The sequence below is a fragment of the Callionymus lyra genome, chromosome 6 (genome assembly GCF_982586985.1).
Source record: "Callionymus lyra chromosome 6, fCalLyr1.hap1.1, whole genome shotgun sequence".
Classification (NCBI taxonomy): Eukaryota; Metazoa; Chordata; class Actinopteri; order Syngnathiformes; family Callionymidae; genus Callionymus; species Callionymus lyra.
In genome coordinates, this window is record NC_141823.1 from 19,632,262 (window position 1) to 19,653,735 (window position 21,474).

Sequence of the window (21,474 nt, forward strand, 5' to 3'; positions counted from 1 at the left end):
CCGAGGGGACCACGGGGACGGAAGCGTCAAGGTAAGGGTCACCAGAAAAAAACAACTTTGAAAACAGACGTACAAAAAAAAAAAAAAAAAAAAAAATCTGACAACATGACAAAAGAAGAGCTAATGATTTATAATCCAGAACAACCACCTTCATTGGAGTCTTCAGTGGATCAATCGATAGCTGCTGGATTCATGCGAGTTTGGCAGGAGGAACGGACCCGACAAGTTGCCAAGAAACTCTCATTAAAGGACAGAAAAGAAGGGAGAGAGTTTGTCTGTGTGCGGCGGCAATCACTAAATGGGCCACGAGGTTGTCGGAAACCTTCTGGGGTAATTTCATGAGGCACCACCACACAGACGGCTTTGTGACATTGTAAACACTTCAAACAACCCCATGAGCCGCACACACACACACACACACACACAGACACACACACGCAGAAACACAGGGCGGAGTGGGGGAGTCACACATGCTAGTGTTACCATTAAATATGCAAACTGTGACTAAAGTTGTTGTGTGTCTTTAGAGAACCCGTTTCCATGGGTTACCAGTTGTTGCGTTGCAACCAAAAGAACACAAGTGAACTTTTGGAGATTTTAATCCAACGGGCGGATAATGACACGAGATGACTTTGGACGTGGATTTAGACGACAATCTCTGCTAACAGGAATGTGAGTGCGGCAGTCTGGTGCAGATGGCTGAAAAGAAATTAATTTGCACGTTCATGTTATTTTGGATTCATTGCTTCAGATGCGTCGTCCGAGAATTGATTTTGACGAGTGGAGATGAATGGATTCCTCTTTTGTTTTCGCGTTTAATCGGTTCAGAAAACAAATCTTTGTATCTTTTTTTTATTAATATTTCCAGAAGATTTGTCTCCCAGATTTTACTTTACTTAAAAGCTTTTTTGTTGCCATTTTCTTTCAAAAATTGACATTAGGGTCATCACCCATAACTCTTACTGGGATGAGAAAAATGATCCAAGCTGGTCTCCTGGATCAAACGTTGTAAGGTTTGTCGAGGAAAAGGAAACTCTCTCGCGACCAATTAAATCTGGCTGAAAAAGGTTTGTGTCTTGTATCATCTTCAGGCTGGATTTCATGGAAGGAGTCGTAGGTGCAGTGATGGAAAGGATTGTTTTTTTTTGATGTGAAACCAAAACTGTTGAATGCTAAAAAAAAAAACCTTTTGGTTTCACAAAACCTTTTATCAGCAAACTGAAAATAATAATACTTCAAGGCATATGAGAAACAAATACTCTCGTTACGAGTCGAAATGTTTTGATCCTTAGTTGCACTGACCATTAGCTTCTCTCTGTTCATTCTCCCTTCATCTCTTCATCATTCTGTAGACCACTGAGCCTTCATTTATCTAATCTATTCCCTTCTCAAGCAGATGATCCAGCAAGCTCTATGAATCCCACTGACTTGATTTTTAAAACATTTTGAACACAGGAATTGACCAGTTTACCATTATTTAAAAAGATAATTAAATAGAATATTTTTGCTTGATATGTTAATTGCTCATTAGTAAGTAAGTAAGTAAGTAATATTTATTTATATAGCGCTTTTCCAGACCAGGGTCACAAAGCGCTTAAACAATCAAAACAATACTCCAAAAAAGTATTTACTTTAAAGATCAAGATAATACTGAGAACAACACAGGAGTTCCAGAAAATCAAGGAAAAGCCTGAACAAATAGAAACGTCTTAAGATGTTTCTTAAAGGAGTCAGTAGACTTCATCAAGCGCAAATACAAAGGATGTGTAAGTATATGTCGCGCTGAATAAAGTTTAAAAAGTAAGTAAGTAATTTATATTTGTAGAGCGCTTTACCAGACCAGGGTCACAAAGCGCTTAAACAATCAAAACAATATTCAATAAAATATATACTAAAAAGTCAAGATAACTACGAGAACAACACAGGAGTCTCAGAAAATCAAGGAAAAGCCTGAACAAATAAAAATCTCTTAAAGAGGTTTCTTGAAGGAGTCAGTAGAATCCATGAAGCTAAGGAGCAACAGCCTGGAAGGGTTTAAAAAGATCTCCGATCCTTTCCTCTGGATCGGAGAAATGTGAGTTCTTCTACTAGAGCGGGTCAGAATTCTCACTGCAGAGTTCTGAATCAATTGTATTTCAGGAGAAATAAAAAATTGAATCCTACAAACACATTTGAGTCAGTTTGTAATTATTTCGATTAAACTCCTCACATCAGTTTTTATTGTTAAACCCGAAAGACAGAAAATACATTTTCCGGCCATCATGGTATCTGGGGGACTGAAGTCCATCCCAGCCACTCAAAGAAGGGCCGGGGAACCCCCTGAACAGGTCGCCAGCCTGTACGAAAGCACATAGAGCTAAACAAACATTCACATCTGAAGACAAATGAGTTATTTAATCAACCTCTTTCTGTATTTGAACAATGGGAGGAAATCGAAGTAGTGCAAACCCCTGCACAACTCTCTTTATTCTTCATTAGAGTCACCCATTGACAGCCATGACTACACACTGGCATCAGTAAAAGTGACACAAAAATCACGAGCACTCTTGGTTTCTTGCCCTAAGTTGCAACAACAAAACACATCTGGCACTGGCAGTGAAAAAGATACTTCTCGACCACAAGCCGGCCATCTGAGGGAAATCTTTATTAAATGAATAAACATTTTCAAATACTGTTTTTCACTAATCCGGGTCACTTGTGTTACAATAATGTTTAGTTGATATATTATATTTTATATCTATAATGTGGCTGATAGTGATAAGCTAAGATAAGGAGCAGAGATTTCAATAACGGTTAAAATGAAATTAAAGGAGAATAATTTGATGGGAATTTGGACCCCCGGTTAGAGACCGTTTGGTAAATATAAAGTTAGTTTAGCCTTTGAAGAGTGATAGAAGATGTTGACCCCTTGTGGAGATTGAGTTTGACAAGCCTGGTCCATGTGTTTTTAATTGTTTGATAATAATTATTATTATTATTATTTTCTAGCTGTTATACTGCTTGTTGATTACAACTACATATACTTTATTTTATCAAGTTATAATTGTGTCCGTTTTCATATGCAGGAAATTATATTTAGCAAAATGTTTGAAACCAAATCCAAATAAAGTTTTCCTTTGTGCCAAGTACTACTTCAAAAAAGGGGATGAAAAGAACCAAATAAATAAAAATACAGCAGAAAAAAAGGGCAGATATTTTAAGATTTGATCGCCGCTCCTGACGGGACATCAAAAATTGAGAGAGTTGTTGTTTGTTATGTTGAAAGGGTGATTGAAATCAGGAGTTTTTTTCTGTTGATACGAAGACAATGAAATCCGTTGACTTTCTGATGCAGTTTGATCGAACAAAAGTGATTCAAAATATAATCATTCCATGTTACAGAGTGTTATGACTAAATAAATAAGGTTCGATCATCAATTCCGAGGGACGTTAATATGTCGATAAAAATCCAGAGAGTTTGTTCTCTGGTGTCATAGAAAAGTTTTTGTGTCGGGTCCTTTTAAGCTTCCCTCAGCAGGTATCTGCTGCTCTCTCTTGGGTCCAATTCCTCTCCGTCTTCTCGCCTTAACCCATCCAGCCACCCATTCATCCATCACCCATTCCACAACACATCCATCCTTCCCCTTGGTCCATCCATCCATGGAGGACAGTGGGGGGGGGGGGGGAGAGGAGAGAAGACAATCTTAAGGTGAGCAGAGAGACAAAGAGGAATGCAGGTGGAGGAGAAATTAAAAGCGCTTGAATAGAGAGCTCTGAGGAGGGAACAAGAGACTAAAGGGTTGTGTTGGAAAGGTGCGGTGACCTTGTGTTAGATTGATGCATCTCCGAGGAGAACACAAATTGTCGACCTGCTCGTACACACACCAAAAAGTCACACTCAAAGGAGTCACACACGGACTCGCAGACAGAGTGCCGTAGGAATCACCACTTTGTCACTGTGCAGGCTTATCCATTATATCACCCCTCTCCATCCCTCCGTCCCTCTCTCTCCCTCCATCCCTCCCTCCTTCGCTGCAGAGTCGGTCGCTGCTGACACTGCTGGTAATCAGACGGCAGTTTTTTTCCGAGGACACATTTCTGGAGTACATAACCACGACTCCATTTGGCTTTTCTAACACTTTTTAGATTCCTTCGGCCTTGAGTCACACCCAGGAAAATCTCCACAGTGAAGTTTTCTGGCGCTCTGATAAGAGGAACAGCGTTTGTCTGTTGAAGTCTCTGGCAAATGCTACAGCAAAAGTGATTTTAATGGAAGTGGATTTTCACAAAACATGAATTCAGTTCCAGTAGATCTAAGTTCTGCACAGGTGAGAATATATGTGAGGGAGTTTATGTTTCTAAGAAAACACTTCTGTTGAAAACACGGGCTGCCAGTTGACTGGAAAATTTACTTGAGAAAATGGGTTTGAGCCCCTGTCCACTGAAAATACTTTTTTCTGGAGATTTAATCTCCTTTACCATAACCACACCCACTCTGCTGTGATTGTTTGAACATCAAAGTTCATCACCGTGTGGCAGCAATCCCGGAGGCCTCCCCCTCCGAAGGACTCGTTGTACAAACAAAGCGGCGCATTCGCGACGGGGGAGAACTTTATAAAGTAATGACTTCAAACCATGGTCATGATGAGGGACTTCACAAAAATAATTATGTTTAAATATATAGAAAAAAGTACACAAAGTTGTTTGGGGATTTTTAGAAGATAATAAAAAAAAGAAAAATATTTTAAATGTATTGTTTATTTGAAATGCTTGCTTTATTTTTCTAGCAACTTTTAAAAAGCTGTAACTTATTGGATTTAAATTAAGCTATAGAACTTAAACCTTCCTTGGAGACGAAGGACAAACTATTGTAGCCCTAATAAGTCAGTAAGTAATAGTTATTTGTAAAGCGCCTTTCTAGACCAGGGTCACAAAGCGCTGAAGGGAGTAGTTAGCACTCAAAAATGACACAAAGCAGTTCATGGTAGTCATTTTGTGCCCACTAAAGCACCAGTGAGAGGGTAACTTAGCCTTATGGCTATAAATGAATCCAGACAAAGCACCAAGAACCAGATCTGAGTCAAGCATCTACTATCATGTCATGTTCACCTAAAATATTGCCTTTGTAATATATGTGTCTTTGTGCTATTCAACAGGTGTTTCTTTTCATCCCTCTCAGCGAGAACAAGAACTCTTTCATTCAAACATACTTTCCATATCTTCAGGTCTAAAATATGCTTTTCCATGTTACAAGACGCATCCGCAAGATGACCTTTCCTACATTTGCATTTGAAAGAACAGCGTTAACACTTCCAGGAGTAATTGGTTTTAAAAGTATGCTAACCAAATATACTTTCTTGAAATACAGTCTTCCTGTTATCAGGAAGAGAAGGCTGTATCTCTCACCAATGGGGTGCATGATCTGAACAAAACTTTTTTACTGCAGTTCTGAAAGACAAGGAGGTGTAATTTTGACTGGTTTTCGTGTTTCCAAAAGACCCCACTACGATGATTTAATAGATCTAATTGAAAACAACATAAGCAGCAAACTTGCTTCCTCCTTACGGTTAAATGTTCCAGAGACAATCCATCCATGGAGGACAGTGGGGGGTGGGGGGGGGGGGGGGGGGGGGGGGTGACCAGCAGCGTAAACTAATCTGAGGGTGTGAAGGATTAATGAAACTATCATCACTTCCGCTTCCGGTGAGCCTTTGATCGGCTGCTTGAACGTAAGCTCCTGCAATAATTGCCAAAAACAGTCGTTTTAACGACTACTTGTCCGGATTTTATGCTCATATCACTTAAGATATGTATCAAGCATCTATGATCTATGATCGTGATGCTCTTTTCAACATCAGAGAGTCGATGGAGGACTTCACTCACGACAGTTACCAACGTCCGGTGAACGTGTTTCCGGCTCCGCTTCTCATCGACTCGGACTCTGTGGAATATCATTTGATCCCTCGGGTACCGGGCGATTTCCACAAGCGATCGAGTCGGGCTGGAGTTCAGGTCAGGATGAGACGCGCAGTCGCGATCGCTCGGAACAACTCTGACGTCATCGAACGTCATCGATGTTTGATCGACATTCCTCACGCTGAAGAGAATGACGACACATCAGCGCTGCCGTCTGTCCAGACCTCAACGAAAGGTGGTAAGATTTTTTCATTTCCTCTCTTTAATTTGGCTTTTACTACCGAGTTGAACTTCAGTGACAGCTGGTACCCACGTGACCGCTGTTCGCTTCAAAAGATCCCGCTCTGCGCGCCTGTCAGCGACGCGGCGTCGTCAGTGACGTCATCGGTGCTGAATGTGGGACTTCTTAATGTTCGCTCCATTACTAATAAATCCTTTATTCTTAATGATCTTTTCACAAGAGTTAATTTGGATTTATTATGTCTTTCTGAGACTTGGCAGAGAGAGGAAGAGTTTATTCATCTGAACGAACTCTGTCCAGTAGGGAGCGCTGTTCTTGGGAAGCCTCGCCTCTCTGGTCGTGGGGGAGTTCTTGCTACTGTTTTTAGGGAGAGTTGTTCTTGCAAAGTGATTCAGACACAGGAATTCACTTCTTTTGAATCTCAGATGATCTTGGTTGGTTCTACAAGACCTTTCTATTGTGTGTCAATCTACCGTCCGCTTGGTCCTGCGGCGGTGTTCTTAAAAGACTTTAGTGACTTCTTATCTTCCATTATTCAAATGGAATCTGTTCTTATTCTTGGAGACTTTAATCTTCATGTTGATGACGTCACATCTTGTTCTGCTAAAGAACTTTTAACTTTAACAGAAGCCTTTAATTTTGAGCAACATGTTTCTGAACCCACTCATCAAAAAGGCCACATTTTAGACTTAGTTTTTACTCTTGGCCTGGACATTTCTAATGTATCTGTACATGATGTCCATCTGAGTGATCATTCTCTTGTCTTGTTTAACCTGGACTTCATCCCTGAACCTAAGCCTTTGAAAGTTAGGACTCAGAGGCGTGTCATCTCAGCCGATACTGCAGACAGTTTTTCTGCTATGTTTGACCGTCTTTCCTTTGATGACTGCACAGACGTGGACAGTTTGATTCACTGTTTCACTGGTCATTGTGTTGAAATACTGGATCAAGTGGCACCTGTTAAATCGAACTTGAAAATTCAGAAAAAACGGTGCCCTTGGACAAATGAAGATCTCCTGAGTCTGAAGAGACTTTGTCGAAAGACTGAGCGTCTCTGGAAGTCTACTAAACTTGAGGTGCACAGACTTCACCTCAGGGATCTGTTGACTTCTTACAATGAGATGGTAGAAACTGCTAGATCTGATTACATCAGAAAACTGGTAGCAGCAAATAGGAAAAACCCCAAAGTTTTGTTTGACACGATTAATTCTCTTGTGTCTCCTGCTCCTCAAATCACGCCTGTCTTCTGTGAAGCTGACATCAATGCATTGTTGAGATTTTTCATTGACAAAATTAAATTGATCAAAGAGAAAATCTCTCCCCCTTTGTTTGGAACCCCTACTGTCTCTGAGCCCATCTCCTCCTCTTGGTCCTCCTTAACTGCTGTATCTTTGGGTGATAGTGAACAAGATGAAACCATCCTCTTGCTCAGATGACGTCCTTCATTTTAGGCTTTTTATCAAAGTATTTGATGTAATTGGCCCCTGGGTTACCAATATGGTGAACCTCTCCCTTTCCACAGGGGTTTTTCCCAATGCATTTAAACATGCCATTGTGGAGCCTCTGCTCAAAAAAACAGGTTTAGACCCAACTGACCTCAGTAATTTCAGGCCTATTTCTAAGCTCCCTTTCTTGTCCAAGATCTTGGAGAAGGTGGTGTCTGAGCAGCCGTCTTTGTTCCTGGATCAGAGCGACATCCATGAGAAGTTTCAGTCTGGCTTCCGTAAACATCACTCTACGGAGACAGCTTTATTGAAAGTGTCCAGTGACATCATGATGTCGGCTGACTCGGGTAAATTCACTGTTCTGGTGCTCTTGGATCTGTCCTCAGCCTTTGACACAGTTGATCACCAGATCCTGCTGAGAAGACTAAGGGATGAAGTGGGACTCTCTGGGTCTGTGTTAGAATGGTTCTCATCTTACCTTTCTGGGCGCAGTTTTAGTGTATCTGCCAATCAAATGAGGTCTGAATCGGCAGATCTGTTTTGTGGAGTCCCTCAAGGTTCTGTTCTGGGTCCTTTATTGTTTTTGCTGTACTTGATTCCACTCGGTAAAATCATTCAGAGATTTCCAGATGTTTCTTATCACATTTTTGCTGATGACATCCAGCTCTACTGCTCTTTTGATCCAACTGAGCCCCAAAGGCTGAAACGCTTAGTCAATTGTTTGCTAGAAATCAAACAATGGCTGAGTGAAAACACTTTACAGCTAAATGTGGACAAAACTGAAACTCTGGTGATTGCTCCTGATGATAAGATTCCAGGGTTGAGTCAGTACTTGGGTGACTTAGGTCAGTCTGTCAAACTGAGCCTGAGAAACCTGGGTGTTGTATTTGATAAAGACATGTCTCTTGTTCAACACTGCAGAAAACTGACCAGAAACTGTTTCCTTCAACTGAGAAAAATCTCTAAACTTAGGAAAATGTTGTCGGAACATGATCTGGAGCTTGTAATCCATGCGTTTGTTTCTTCTCGTCTGGACTATTGTAACAGTTTGTTTTCATGTCTTAACAAGAAGGAGCTGTCTCGCCTGCAGTTGATTCAGAACTCTGCAGCGAGAATTCTGACCCGCTCAAGTAGGAGAACTCACATTTCTCCGATCCTTAAAACTCTTCACTGGCTTCCAGTTTCTTTCAGGATCAACTTTAAAATTCTGGTTCTTACTTTCAGAGCTATTCATGGTCAGGCTCCTCCTTACATCACTGATCTGATCCAGCCTTACACCCCAGCTCGGGCTCTGAGGTCTGTGGATCAGAATCTACTGATGGTTCCACGCACACGGCTCAGGACCAGAGGAGAGAAATCTTTTCAGGCTGTTGCTCCTAAGCTTTGGAACGATCTTCCTCTCTCTTTGCGCTTGATGGAGTCTACTGACTCCTTTAAGAAACACCTTAAGATGTTTCTATTTGTTCAGGCTTTTCCTTGAATTTCTCGAACTCCTGTGTTGTTCTCAGTATATCTTGATCTTTAAAGTATGTACTTTTTTGAGTATTGTTTTGATTGTTTAAGCGCTTTGTGACCCTGGTCTCGAAAAGCGCTATATAAATAAATATTACTTACTTACTTACTCACAAACCACTTTACAAATAGGTTTTTGCGAAAAAAAAAAGTATGTATATCTCACATGTACAGCCGCGGATGTGAACCTGATGCTCCTGCCACACACATAAGGTAAATATAGGCCTTATATCAGTGATTTCTGTCGGTTTCTGAAAGCATGAAAAACATAAAAACAATCCTTACCATCTGCCACTTATTCCTATGTTTCTAATATCTGAACAGAATATTTACTTTCTACTTCCTCATTATATAATACGTTTTTTGTTGGTGTAATTAATTGTTAATGTGATCAGTTATAGTGTTATCTTCAAGCGTTTTATTTCAAGGAGGATGGCAGACGCTACGGAATTGCTTTGGGATGGTTGGGTAGACTTCGTCCATTTTTCTAGCACCTTCCATGATGCCTTATTTAAAATGTTTTTTGAGCACGTCGGCCATATTTAACCTTGAATAATAACTCTGAACTGGAATATGAGGCTCAGTTGGAAAACAACTTAAAAGTTAAACTTGGTTGAAAAAAAGTTAAAAATTCTATGAATACTAATACATATTGTTTTTAACATTAGAATATAAAGTGAGTGCCGGTCTTAAAACCCCACTTGAATGTTTGAAAGATAAATAATCTCTCAAATAAGTTAAACTGAGCACATACTGTAGTCTCGCCCTTCTAAGTAAACAATATATTATTGTTTTCAACCGCAAGTCTCAATATTTACTCGATATTTTTGCTCTTCAATTGTTGTGGTTGGATGCAAACATCCTGGTGGGAAATGTAAATGAACACATTCAGCAAAGGACAGAGCTATTTATATGAATTATTTAAAGGCGAGATCTCTGGTGGGAATGCTGGCAAAATGGAGGCTGGAGGCACAATAAAGATGAGGGTGTTAACTCTGGCAATGAGGCAATAAAGTACAGAGAGTTAAGAAGAGTCGATCTTAAGAAATAAAGTGCTCCTGAGGTGAGCGTGTCAATTGAAGGAATAATGGAGGCATGGACCGAAGGTTGAACGTAAGGATTAACATGATTAATATTTTAATTGCATGTTTAAGTCATGGCTACCTCCTCCTACATGTGAATCGATATATCGTATAACCATGGTAACAAGTTGTGTACTGCAACACTGTCACAATACTCTTGATTATATTATTTTTTCTGTCTTTTCTTTGAAGGAAAGGTCATCGTTCTTACATTGCAAAAAAGGAGAAGAAATGCATAAAGAAAAATTGTTGGCCAAAAGAAAGAAAAATGTGGTAACCAAGGCCAAAAACCAAAACACCAAATGATTGCTCTTTTACCGTACCAGAAGTGAGGCATTGGAACAGCACAAATAATATTCGGGGATAAATCAAATAATCAGTTATAAAGATCAGGAGATGGTTTAGCGCTAACATTATAGGAATAACATTGCGTCAGACAGAAGAAGAGCTGATCTCTTTGGTTAAATTATCAAAAGTGGGAAAAACTAGAGAAAAGGTTTTCTATTAAGACCTATTGTTGTAGGGAGCTCTTCATCTGGACTGTATGCATCCATGACCCGCGTTTCATGCTGTGAGGCTATTCGGCTCATAATAGCTGTTCTGTCATCTACTCAGTAGTAGGTCAGCACTACACGTTTCCCACAATGCTTTTCCATAGATCTCTGGGGTATTTGAACACTTGCGCAACACAGACACTTTGACTATATCCAAGCAGGCAGGATATTTTTCTTATGTCACCTTGTTTCGCCTGTGGTGCTTATAAGAATTTCACATTCGGCCAAATATTTTGTGCATCCCTACACCATACTAATGCTTATACAAAGAACATAGACTCTAATTCTATGTGTGATTTCCTCCACAAACACCAAGTCAAGCAATGAAAATAATGATATATTCATGAAATTTGCTTTTGTGGCAGAAATACTTATGACTAAACTTTTCTTTTAATGTGACCATTCCTTAGTTACGTCAGTGTGATTTTTTTAAAGACGTGTATGCATCTGTTTGACCTTACATGTTTTAATAAAAAGTAAAGAAGTTTACATTTGTAAATGTAGTAAAACGACTATTCAACATAATTCATATTGCGGATTAAAAAAGTTTGCCGTCTGTGAAAATTCAATAGTTTATACATTTGTGCAGAGTTGATGTTACGACCCCGGCTCATTGGGGAAATAAAATAAATAACCAGATTTAGATGGTAGCAAAGAAAAATGAATTGTTTTAATCAAGATACATTTACATATTGAAAAAAAACGCAAGAAGTAACTGAGGGAGGAGGATACTATTCCCAAAACAAGGAACAAAAACATTAAAAAATATAGGAATAACACTTAAACATCTTAAATACCAACGTTTAGAACAATCAACAAAGTAAGTGGCTCTCAGCCACCATAAGAAAAACAAAAGCACCTTCTCGAACAAGGGCACAGGCTGAGCAAACAGACTTTAAGGATAAACTAATGACAATTAAAGAGTTATGGCTAACAATTTTCAGCGTAACGGTTACAAACACACAAGTGTTAACTCACAGTGAGACGGTTTAAAAGATGCATAGGAGTCACCAAAGAGCAGCTCTTTGTTATTTGTAACAGGTGTGTCACAGGTGAGCGGATCCGGCGGGTGAACTGGGACATGGTTCCCCCATCAGAGTGTGGACCTGAGGTGGCCAAACCAGTCCTCAAAGGTTTTGGTTCCAATCGATCAAGCATGCACAGTTTAACGCAGGGGTGGGCAAACTCGGTCCTCGAGGGCCGCAGGGTGTCCAGGTTTTTGTTCCAACCGATCAAGATGACACTTTTTGACCAATCAGGTGTCTAAGGAGTGTAATCAGTTGATTAACAGTCAGGTGTTGCTTGTTTCAGCTGAAACCTCATTGGTTAAAATGTGCATGCTCGATCGGTTGGAACAAAAACCTGCACACCCTGCGGCCCTCGAGGACCTAGTTTGCCCACCCCTGGTTTAACCAATGAGTTTTCAGCTGAAAGTACAACACCTGACTGACAATCATTTGATTACGCTCTGAAGACATCTGATTGGTGAAAATGTGTCCAAGCAGGTGGATCCAGAGCGGAAGACCAGGCGGGAACCAATCAGAACGGAGCACTGGCACACACCTATCTGGATACTGGACACTTGGGACAAGGCAACAGCCAAGGGCTTTTACATGCTGCTCCTTAAATATATATATATATATATATATATATATATATATACATATACATATACATACAAGGACTGCCAGAGATCTGGCCTCAATGTGAAGCTCAAAGTGTTGACTCTAGCAGAGCTGATAGGCTAATATATTCAGCACGGGCCCCAACAGCGCTGGCATCAACCTCTAGTCTAAATGGCGGAGACAGATCAGGGGCTGCGAGGACAGGATTATGGCAGCGACACAACACTGTCGAAGGCATTTTGACAAACGGGAGTCCATTCAAAATCAAACTTTGGACTCAGCAGAGCGGTAAGTAGATGAACCAGACACACAATTTGGGTGATTTCTGCAGTTTTAATTGAAGAAAGGGGGTTTGGATATGATAAGTTTTCCTATTGTTTAAATGACGTCAAATGTATTAAACTGTAGTACATTTCACATAGATCTGTAAGAAATTGACCTTGGATGCATTGTTATAAATATAGCTTTTAGCAAATGAAAAAAATGATATTAATTTGAGTTCTCAGTGTCGTTTTATTTTCTCGTAACATGTGGCTTTCACAGTAGAGTTAAAACCACCAAAGAAGAACTGCCCACACAGGGCAACCTTCCAATGAAATTATACAGTCAAATCAAGTGAAGGAAGCAAAGATTTACCTTTAGTCTGCCCTGTGTGACTGAATGTTCCAACTGAATATACTTTAAATAATAATGGTGTTTACATGTGTTTTATTTCCCAACTTATTCCACAAGAATGGTAAAAGTACAGTAAATGATAAGTTTGTGTTGAGAGCAGCCTAAAGAAAGAAGAGTTTGCCAAGAACTCACTGAGGCGTTCATGCAAGTTTAATGAGATCCACAGCTTATATATATGTGCGCTTTAGTGAAATAAAACAGACATTTATAAATAGCAGTTATTCAACCGCTTATCGTTGCTGAAATCATGCGTATTAGCTTCATCGACAACTTCTTCCAATACTGGCGCTAAAACAGACCAAACCGAGAAACTGGACATCTATGATTACCGAATTCTAGAGTGGGCTTCAAGGTCTACTAAATCTCAAAGGGAGTGATTTCCTTTTCGTCAAAATGCATTTCCGCCACTTCTATTTATGGTATTTCTCTTCCATGTTTCATAATTATAGGGGCATGGATGTTGGAAACCCTTTTTGAAGAGATGGAGCAGAATCTATTGGTGAATTTATTTTTCGGTTGAAACAGCATGTGAAGAGAACTCACAACCCCCTGTTGTTCCAGTGAAGAGCAAATCCGAAAATATCTTGTTACATTCACGCTAACATTAGTGCAATGTGGGATGCTATGATGGATTTGTCTTCCTTTTTCCTAATGATATTAAAAGATTTTTGTGGAACAGGTATTTGATCAGTCCATCAAAGATAGTCTGAATGTCGAAATCCTAATATCAAGAAAACAATATGCATCGAAAAACATGAGTGAAGAGCAGTGATTTCTATCTTTTTAAAAATGTATATTATTCATGTATTAATTGGTTTGATTCTATAGCTGATCACCGGGTCCGATAAAGTTTTTAATATAAAGACAGGAAACCGAGCCAACAAGACTCCACCCATTTTTTAAACGAATAGACAAGCAGAACATTTGCAGCTGCAGAATGCAGAATATATTTGATTGCCGTTTAAATATTCTGACACTATGGGGAACAGAAACTCTGTTTTAAATCTTAAAAATAGCATCAATATGTGACATTTTAACTTAAAAAAATGTTCTTCAATATTGGTTATAAGAATTATTACTCGCATAGTAAAACTTTTTCAACGTTATATTATTAATATCTTTACAAGGTAATTTTGCTTAATCAAAGTAATGGGAGCAATAAAATTGCATTAAATACCAGTAATAGGGCTTTTAAGGATAGAAGAAAACACTGATTAAAATTAAAAAATGTTTATGTAAAAATACATAAAACTCACTCAATGTTTACGTACTCAAACGAGTGCTGTCAATGAGAAAGATAGAAGAAAATAAAACATTAGAGTTAGCATGGCTACTGAAAGAAAGAAAGATGCAAAACAATTGAATGTACTGTTTTGTATATTAAAATATATATATGTTGGTTATTGAATTTTGATATTTTCGACTGCAGTAAAAGCAACGTTACTCAACATCTTTTACTAGGTCCAACTGATCCTGAGATATTCCCTTGACAGCATGTTGTTAATCTGTCCATCTCTCCACTGCTTGCGTTCCCAGTTGGACACGCTTCGAAAACTTACTTTTGACTTCACATCTCTGGCAAACGAAGGAGCTCATTTCCTCTCGCAGCCAAAAGAGGCAAACCTGCTGTTAAGCAAAAAATATTTTTGAACGTCCAATATTAATTACTTACTATAATGAACTGAAAACTGTTCCATTAATTCATGCTGGCGCCGGTTCAATCAACACAATCAATGATAAAACAAACGGCTCCAAGATTCATGGTTGACTCTCACAGGTAATGAAATTAAAGAATGTTTCGAATGAGACATAGTGATACTGACATTGACAATGTGATCATTGAATCACAGTTTTATATATGATGAACTGATATGTCCTTCAAACAACTGCATTTAAAAGACAAAATGACACAAACAACTCAATGAAGAGGAGAGAAGGGAAATGGGTTCATACAGATTATGGGTCTTAAATTTGCAGATAGAAGCTGCAATTATGGAAACCATCGTTATTTAAGATGTTTTAAATAAAGTATCAATTTCATAGGATTGAATGTTTTTGGATTTTTGATCAAAGGAGCTGAAATTATGGTTTGAGTTTAAGGACCTCATCAAGTTGCCCTTCAATCAGGTCATTGGTTTATTAGTGTGCACTTTGGTCGAGTGGTTTGAAAGACACACAGACATACTCACTATTATATGTATGTATATATACTGTATATATATATATTTATGTGTGTTATTCAGACTTTGAAGTCATCTTACCGCCCACAGCATTTTAATTGTGCCCTTTGTTGGAGCAATGCTATTGACCTAAGTATAGATTTTCATTTATAAATTGGGTCTTGGTGCGCATGCCAACAGTGACAATGTAAAAAAAAAAAAGAGAGAGAGAGCTCTGGAAATATCTCATCCAAAGAAGAGGCGGCCTGGTGTGTTTTCTCATGTCATTTTTTCTAGTGCAAAAAAGACAAAGAAAAATAAAGTGAAATAGTAGCACACACCTTCCTGATAGTCACCCAGGGCTGCAGTAGCTGTCAGCTGAATGCCAACCAGATAAATCTCACAAACGATAACTTCAATGGATTATTAATATTGTGACAAATTGAGCAGAAAGTCATGAGAGAATTATGCTGAGCTTTCAACTTTTGATGACTTTATTTCTGTCCTCTCACCGACCCATAAGTCAGATATTCTTTGGAAATTATGGGGTTTTTTTATCTGAATGAATATGCCTTAAACGTCAGGCTTGAATAAAGGTTGATGTATTTTCAGAAATGAGATGTCTGAAACCTTTAACGTCACAATTAATGCAACAATTTTGATTTTAAGCTGTTTCAACATCAAACATTTGCGTTTGTGTCTTCTCGTTTAGACTATTCATGTAACAGTTTATTTTCATGTCTTAACAAGAAGGAGCTGTCTCGCCTGCAGTTAATACAAAACTCTGCACTGAGAATTCTGCCCTGCTCTAGTAGAAGAACTCACATTTCTCTCATCCTTAAAACTCTTCAATGGCTGCCAGTTTCTTTCAGAATCAATTTTAAAATTCTGGTTCTTACTTTCAGATCTATTCATGGTCAGACTCCTCCTTACATCAGTGATCTGATTCAGCCCTACACCCCAGCTCAGGCTCTGAGGTCTGTGGATCAGAATCTACTGATGGTTCCTGAACACCAGAGGAGAGAAATCCTTCCAGACTGTTGCTCCTAAGCTTTGGAACGATCTTCCTCTCCCTCTGTGTTTGATGATCTACTGACTCCTTTAAGAAACATCTTAAGACCTTTTTATTTGTGCAGGATTATGTGTTTGTCTTATGTGTCTTGATCTTTTAAAGTATATATTTTAACAGTGATTGTTTCTGATTGTTAAAGCGCTTTGTGATCGTGGTCTAGAAAGGGGCTTTATAAATAAGTATTATACTAATATAACTTATACTTACTTACTGTTTTCAATATTATTTATAATGGCATAAAGTCTATGTCCTTCACCATATAACCTATAAAGGAAATACTTTCTTGACACAGAGATCTTCCTTGTTAAAAGGATTCAAGGATTTTCTTTGTTATGTTAAGACAGAGGAAGTAGTGCAATATTATTTTATCACAATAAGCATTTAGCAAAGTAAATATTGTGTCATTTGGGAATATTTTTACCGAGGGGAAAACTGAAGCCACACACTAGGTTGTGAGTTAAACTTGGACACAATAGCGATTAGTGCGTCTAAATATCACATGGTGGATTAGCTCAGAGTCGGAGGGATTAATCCTCGGGCTGGCATGAATGTTAGTACAATAATTAGCGTGAGTCTTTTGTTTTCGCTGGCAACTATGATGATGTAACATATTTACACATAGTTGTGGAAGCTCTGTACATACATTGAATGTACGTGAGAGCTCAGAGCTTTCCAAGCTTATTGAGAAAGCATGCAGAAGAATCCATAAACATGTTGTCATTCCCTCACATTTTGTCGAGAGGGAAACCGAGGAGACCTTTTTTTCCTCCTTATCCATGTTTGTAAGGAATTTTTTTCGCAGCATTGAGCCAAAAATCCATTTAAAAATCATACTTTATATAATACTTCAACTGATCTAGACATTTCAGTTCATGCTGCTTTGAAACTTTAGAAAATCCCCCGCGGAGCTCAGCAGGGTGTCTGGTTAGCGGTCGGCAAAATTGGTGCTACAAGTTAAATATGAATGTTACAGCAGTAAAACTGTGTGTAGAATCAACTTATCGCTTGCAAGTTTTTTTTTGTATATATATAACCAACAATGGCATTGAAGACAGCTTTAACCCCAAACCAAAAGATGATAAAAGGCTTCTTCTCTGTGAACGGATTACTAAGACAAGTGGCAACTCTGCTCAATTCCGAGCCCCCCGTCGGAATCTGTCTTTGGATAGAGATAGAATTGACAGCATAGCTGAAGTGAACATGTCGTCCCTCTCACACATAGAGTACAGGCCAAACGTTTGGACTCACCTTCTCATTCAAAGCTTTTTCTTTGTTTCTATGATTGTTTACGAGATAGATTCTCACTGAATACATACCATTCTTTTGATGACTTATAAAATAAAGTCACCTGGAATGGTTTTATACTCCACATGTGTCTTTTCAGGGTTAGTTAGTGGAATGTTTTGCATTATTAATGGGGCTATTAGTTCTGTCATGCAGACATCAGGTTGATACAGTCCTATTGGACACAACTTATAATTGATTTTATGGAAAGAACCAATCGCTAAGTAAAGAGAAATGAGTGTCTATCATTACTTTAAAAAATGATCAGACAGTCTGAAAAATTTTGTCATTCTGGATTCTCTACTTCCATTATTCCCAACCTTTTAGATAATCTTTTTTTTATTCAGTTTGACCATGACACTGTTTTTTAAGCTTTAAAAATATCTCAACAAGTCTGATTTTGTCAGACATTAAGAAAACAACAGTGCCTACTGCAGCTTTATTGTATTACCATGAAGCCTTCATTCATAGATGCCACATTCTCACAGTCACTGGAGACTGTAGGCTGTCCCAGCTTCTTAGGGCAAGAGGCAGGGGACACCAAGATCAGGTCTCCAGCTTGTGGCAATACAGGCTTGGATACACAATTCATGCACACGCATATACACACGGACGATTAAGGGTTACCAATCAACCTGTGTATTTTTTTTTTTTTTGGACTAGAGGAGGAAACGGGAGTACCCGCAGTAAACCCATGCAAGCACAGTGAGAACACCGCTACTGTGCCAGAAGCAAAATGCGAACAAAAGTAATTAATAAAGAGGCTCCCCGAAGCTGATAAAATCGATCACACACTCTTGACGAATCCCCAAAGCAACAGCTTGACAAAGCTATTCAACATTCTGTTCACAAGATAAATACCAATAAGTTAATTTTCTGCAACACTGCACTCATCTTTTGTAAATCATATCATGAACACATCTCCCATTCACTTACGGAGTCACAGTTTTCCCGATATAGAGCATTCATGAGCTCAACTGGAAATGTTAAATATGTTCAATGAAGTTATTTATATTAAAATACGTGAAATTAATTAAATGATAATTAAATGGTTGAAAGAGTTTAGAAATGTCACAAATGAAGCTTTTCCATTTCTATGCCTATTATACTGTCATTTATTGCTGTGCATCCTCGCTCAATAAAGCTTTCAATAAGACCAAACTTATGGTATTTTCAAATTCCAAAAAATTTGAGATAAATCAGATTATTCTAACTTCCCATGGTCATTCAATTGAGGTGGTGACTTTTAACAAATAGTTGGGTTTTATGATTGATGACCACATCTCTTTTAAAAATTCACATTCAAAACCTGGTAAATAAACTGTAACTAAAGTTAGATTTTCATTTTAGGAATAAATCGTGTTTTTCTCTTGAGGCTCGACGACGACTAGTCGAAGTTACCTTCTTACCAGTTCTTGAATATGTGTGTTGTACATGGATTCATCAGATCACTGTCTATTGTTTTGATTATTTAAGTGGTTTGTGATCCTGGTCTAGAAAAGCGCTCTACAAATATTACTTACTTTACCTACATACATATGTTGGACTCTGTATATCATTGAGCCTTGTGGTTCAAACAGCAGACCCTAAACCGGATAACCGATCACTGCACGCTGCACTTAAGAGTAAACTGGCCTTCTTTCTTTATGCGATGACTTGGTCATTGGTATGTTTTTATCTACAAGGCGATTTTATGTAAACTCTCTAGTTATTTATCACTGTATATGTCTCGGAAAAGGGCCCCCCATACGTTAAGGTCTCAGGATATGGTGCTCATGACTGTTCCTTTATCTCGTACAGAACGGCTTTTAAATTTTCTGCACCATCTACTGTACATGGATTCAAACTTCAGAATCTAGTTACTTTTTACGAATTGAAGGCTGTTGTCAGGAATTTGACTTCGGACTCTATCGGCAATTGTGAATGTTTTTAGTCAGTAATTTTGTTTCTTTTTTTCTTCTTATATTGTACTATTGCGCTTAATATTGGATGTATTCGTTTTTACGTGTAACTTTGTTTTGCTGTCAATCCTGGCTCGATCTCTCTTTTAAAAGAGATTTTAATCTCCATGAGACTTACCCTGGATAAATAAAGGATAGATAAATAAAAGAAAATAGGGGAGGATTGTTAAAGAGTTTGTGGATAAAGACGACAGGAAAAAAAAAAGAGGCCATTAGAGACTTCATTTACCTTCCGTGTCTTGGCCCAGACAGGTTGATAGAAGTAGTAGATAAAGGACTCCAGTTCCCATTACACCTTGCCGTTTGACCCTGCCCCATGACAGCGGCCCTATTAGATGAATTCCAACCATCTTCACCACCGTGCTTCACCAAACGCGACACTGTAGGGAGGGAGAGACAAGAAACAGGATTTAACATCACAATTAGCTGCAGTTCTACTAGATTTTAGGTGACTCTGTTTTTTGTTTTTTTGCAGTAAACTGCTCAGAGGATGACATCAGCCACTGACGCTCACATCACCATTCAGAGTTGCTGAGAGTTGCAACATGGCTCTATTCTTAATGGAAATGTATTTATATCTACAACAACCCGCCAGATAACATCTCTTAAAGCCTACATTTATTTCACCCTCATCTGTTCGGTCTTGGCCCCTACAGTGAATCACGGAGAGACTTGGTTCCAGACAGACCTTTTATTCAGATTGAAAACACATCAGGTCAACGACAATAACACTGGAGAATATGCAGCAAAGTGAACAAGCGGCAGGGAATGCGACGCACAATATTGCCTGCACTTGTATTCAGAGATGGGGAATAACACACATTAGAATCATGGCTGCACTTTTTCTGTTTGTACCTCAATTCAATGGTGAGGGCGAAGATGTATTGCCGAGGGGAGATAAAAGTATGTAAGAAACATCTGAATTATATGTCTCGCACTTTGCACATAACCTTAAAGACCTTGAGCTTTAATGGATTCTCTCCTAAAACTTGATGTACTGTATGCTGAGATCCAGACAACGGTTCTTCAACTAGTGTTTTATATATTTATGTTTTCAGTTGAATAAAATAATCACAAGAGAAACAGGCCCTTGATGAGATTAAGTTTTTATGGTCACCAGCTTCATTGTGGGAGTTTGGTACAACTGACTGACCGGCAGATGATTCCATCCCACACGACTAGCATTGCTCGCCTCGGGGTCAAATGACTGTCCAGATTTGAAAAAAAATACACCGGAGTGACCGGGGTTGCTAGGAAACCCTGTCACCAGTAAAAACATCAATTTAACCTCCAGTGTAGGAACTTACTCTCTCTTAAAGAAAAACAAAGGAAGGCAATACAATTAAAGTGTTGCATCAGATTTCACGTTTCTTGTTTTGCAGCATGGTAGGTCCTGAGAATACGTGTAGGTGTAGACAACTTCATGAACAGTCGGTCAAGGTGTCAATCTCTAGAGTCGGTCGTATAATCAGACAGGATCAGTTTTAGCATTATGGCTTCAATTAATCCTTCTTTTAGAATAAAATATTCAATAGATATTTCACCATTTAATTTACACAGAGGCATTTAAAAAGACAACCAAGACAGAAGTAAGTAAGTAAGTAAGTAATTCATATTTGTAGAGCGCTTTTCTAGACCAGGGTTCCAAAGCGCTTAAACAATCAAAACAATAGAGCAACTAATGTTAAAACCCAACTCTCCTGACTCACTCAAATATTTAAAATGTTGAAGTCTTTCTCTCCAAGATGCAGTAAGTCACTCATCATGATGATGTTCTGAAGTTATTACTTTATAAAGTCACCCCTGTCTGAAATCTCGGCAAATGAGAGGTTATGAGAGTGGAGCCCATTATGTTGTTATAATGGCTTCACTCCTCCTCCAGTTGTAATCACGCTCCACTTTATTGACACAACAAGTATTTTGTTCTATGGAATATTCAGTACATGTATACGTTTTTTTTAATACAATC

The 21,474-nt window shown here is 38.6% G+C and overlaps 1 protein-coding gene across 1 annotated transcript in view; it reads right to left on the reverse strand.

Annotated features, from left to right (window-relative positions):
- The window catches only part of pcdh15b (protocadherin-related 15b), a 158,388-nt gene that overhangs the window by 111,907 nt on the left and 25,007 nt on the right, over positions 1-21,474 (reverse strand). Inside the window, exon 2 of the mRNA XM_087794099.1 lies at positions 19,735-19,885. Coding sequence (XP_087650225.1) covers positions 19,735-19,855 — 121 coding nt within the window. The 5' untranslated portion in view covers positions 19,856-19,885. The remainder of the gene's footprint in view (positions 1-19,734; positions 19,886-21,474) is intronic.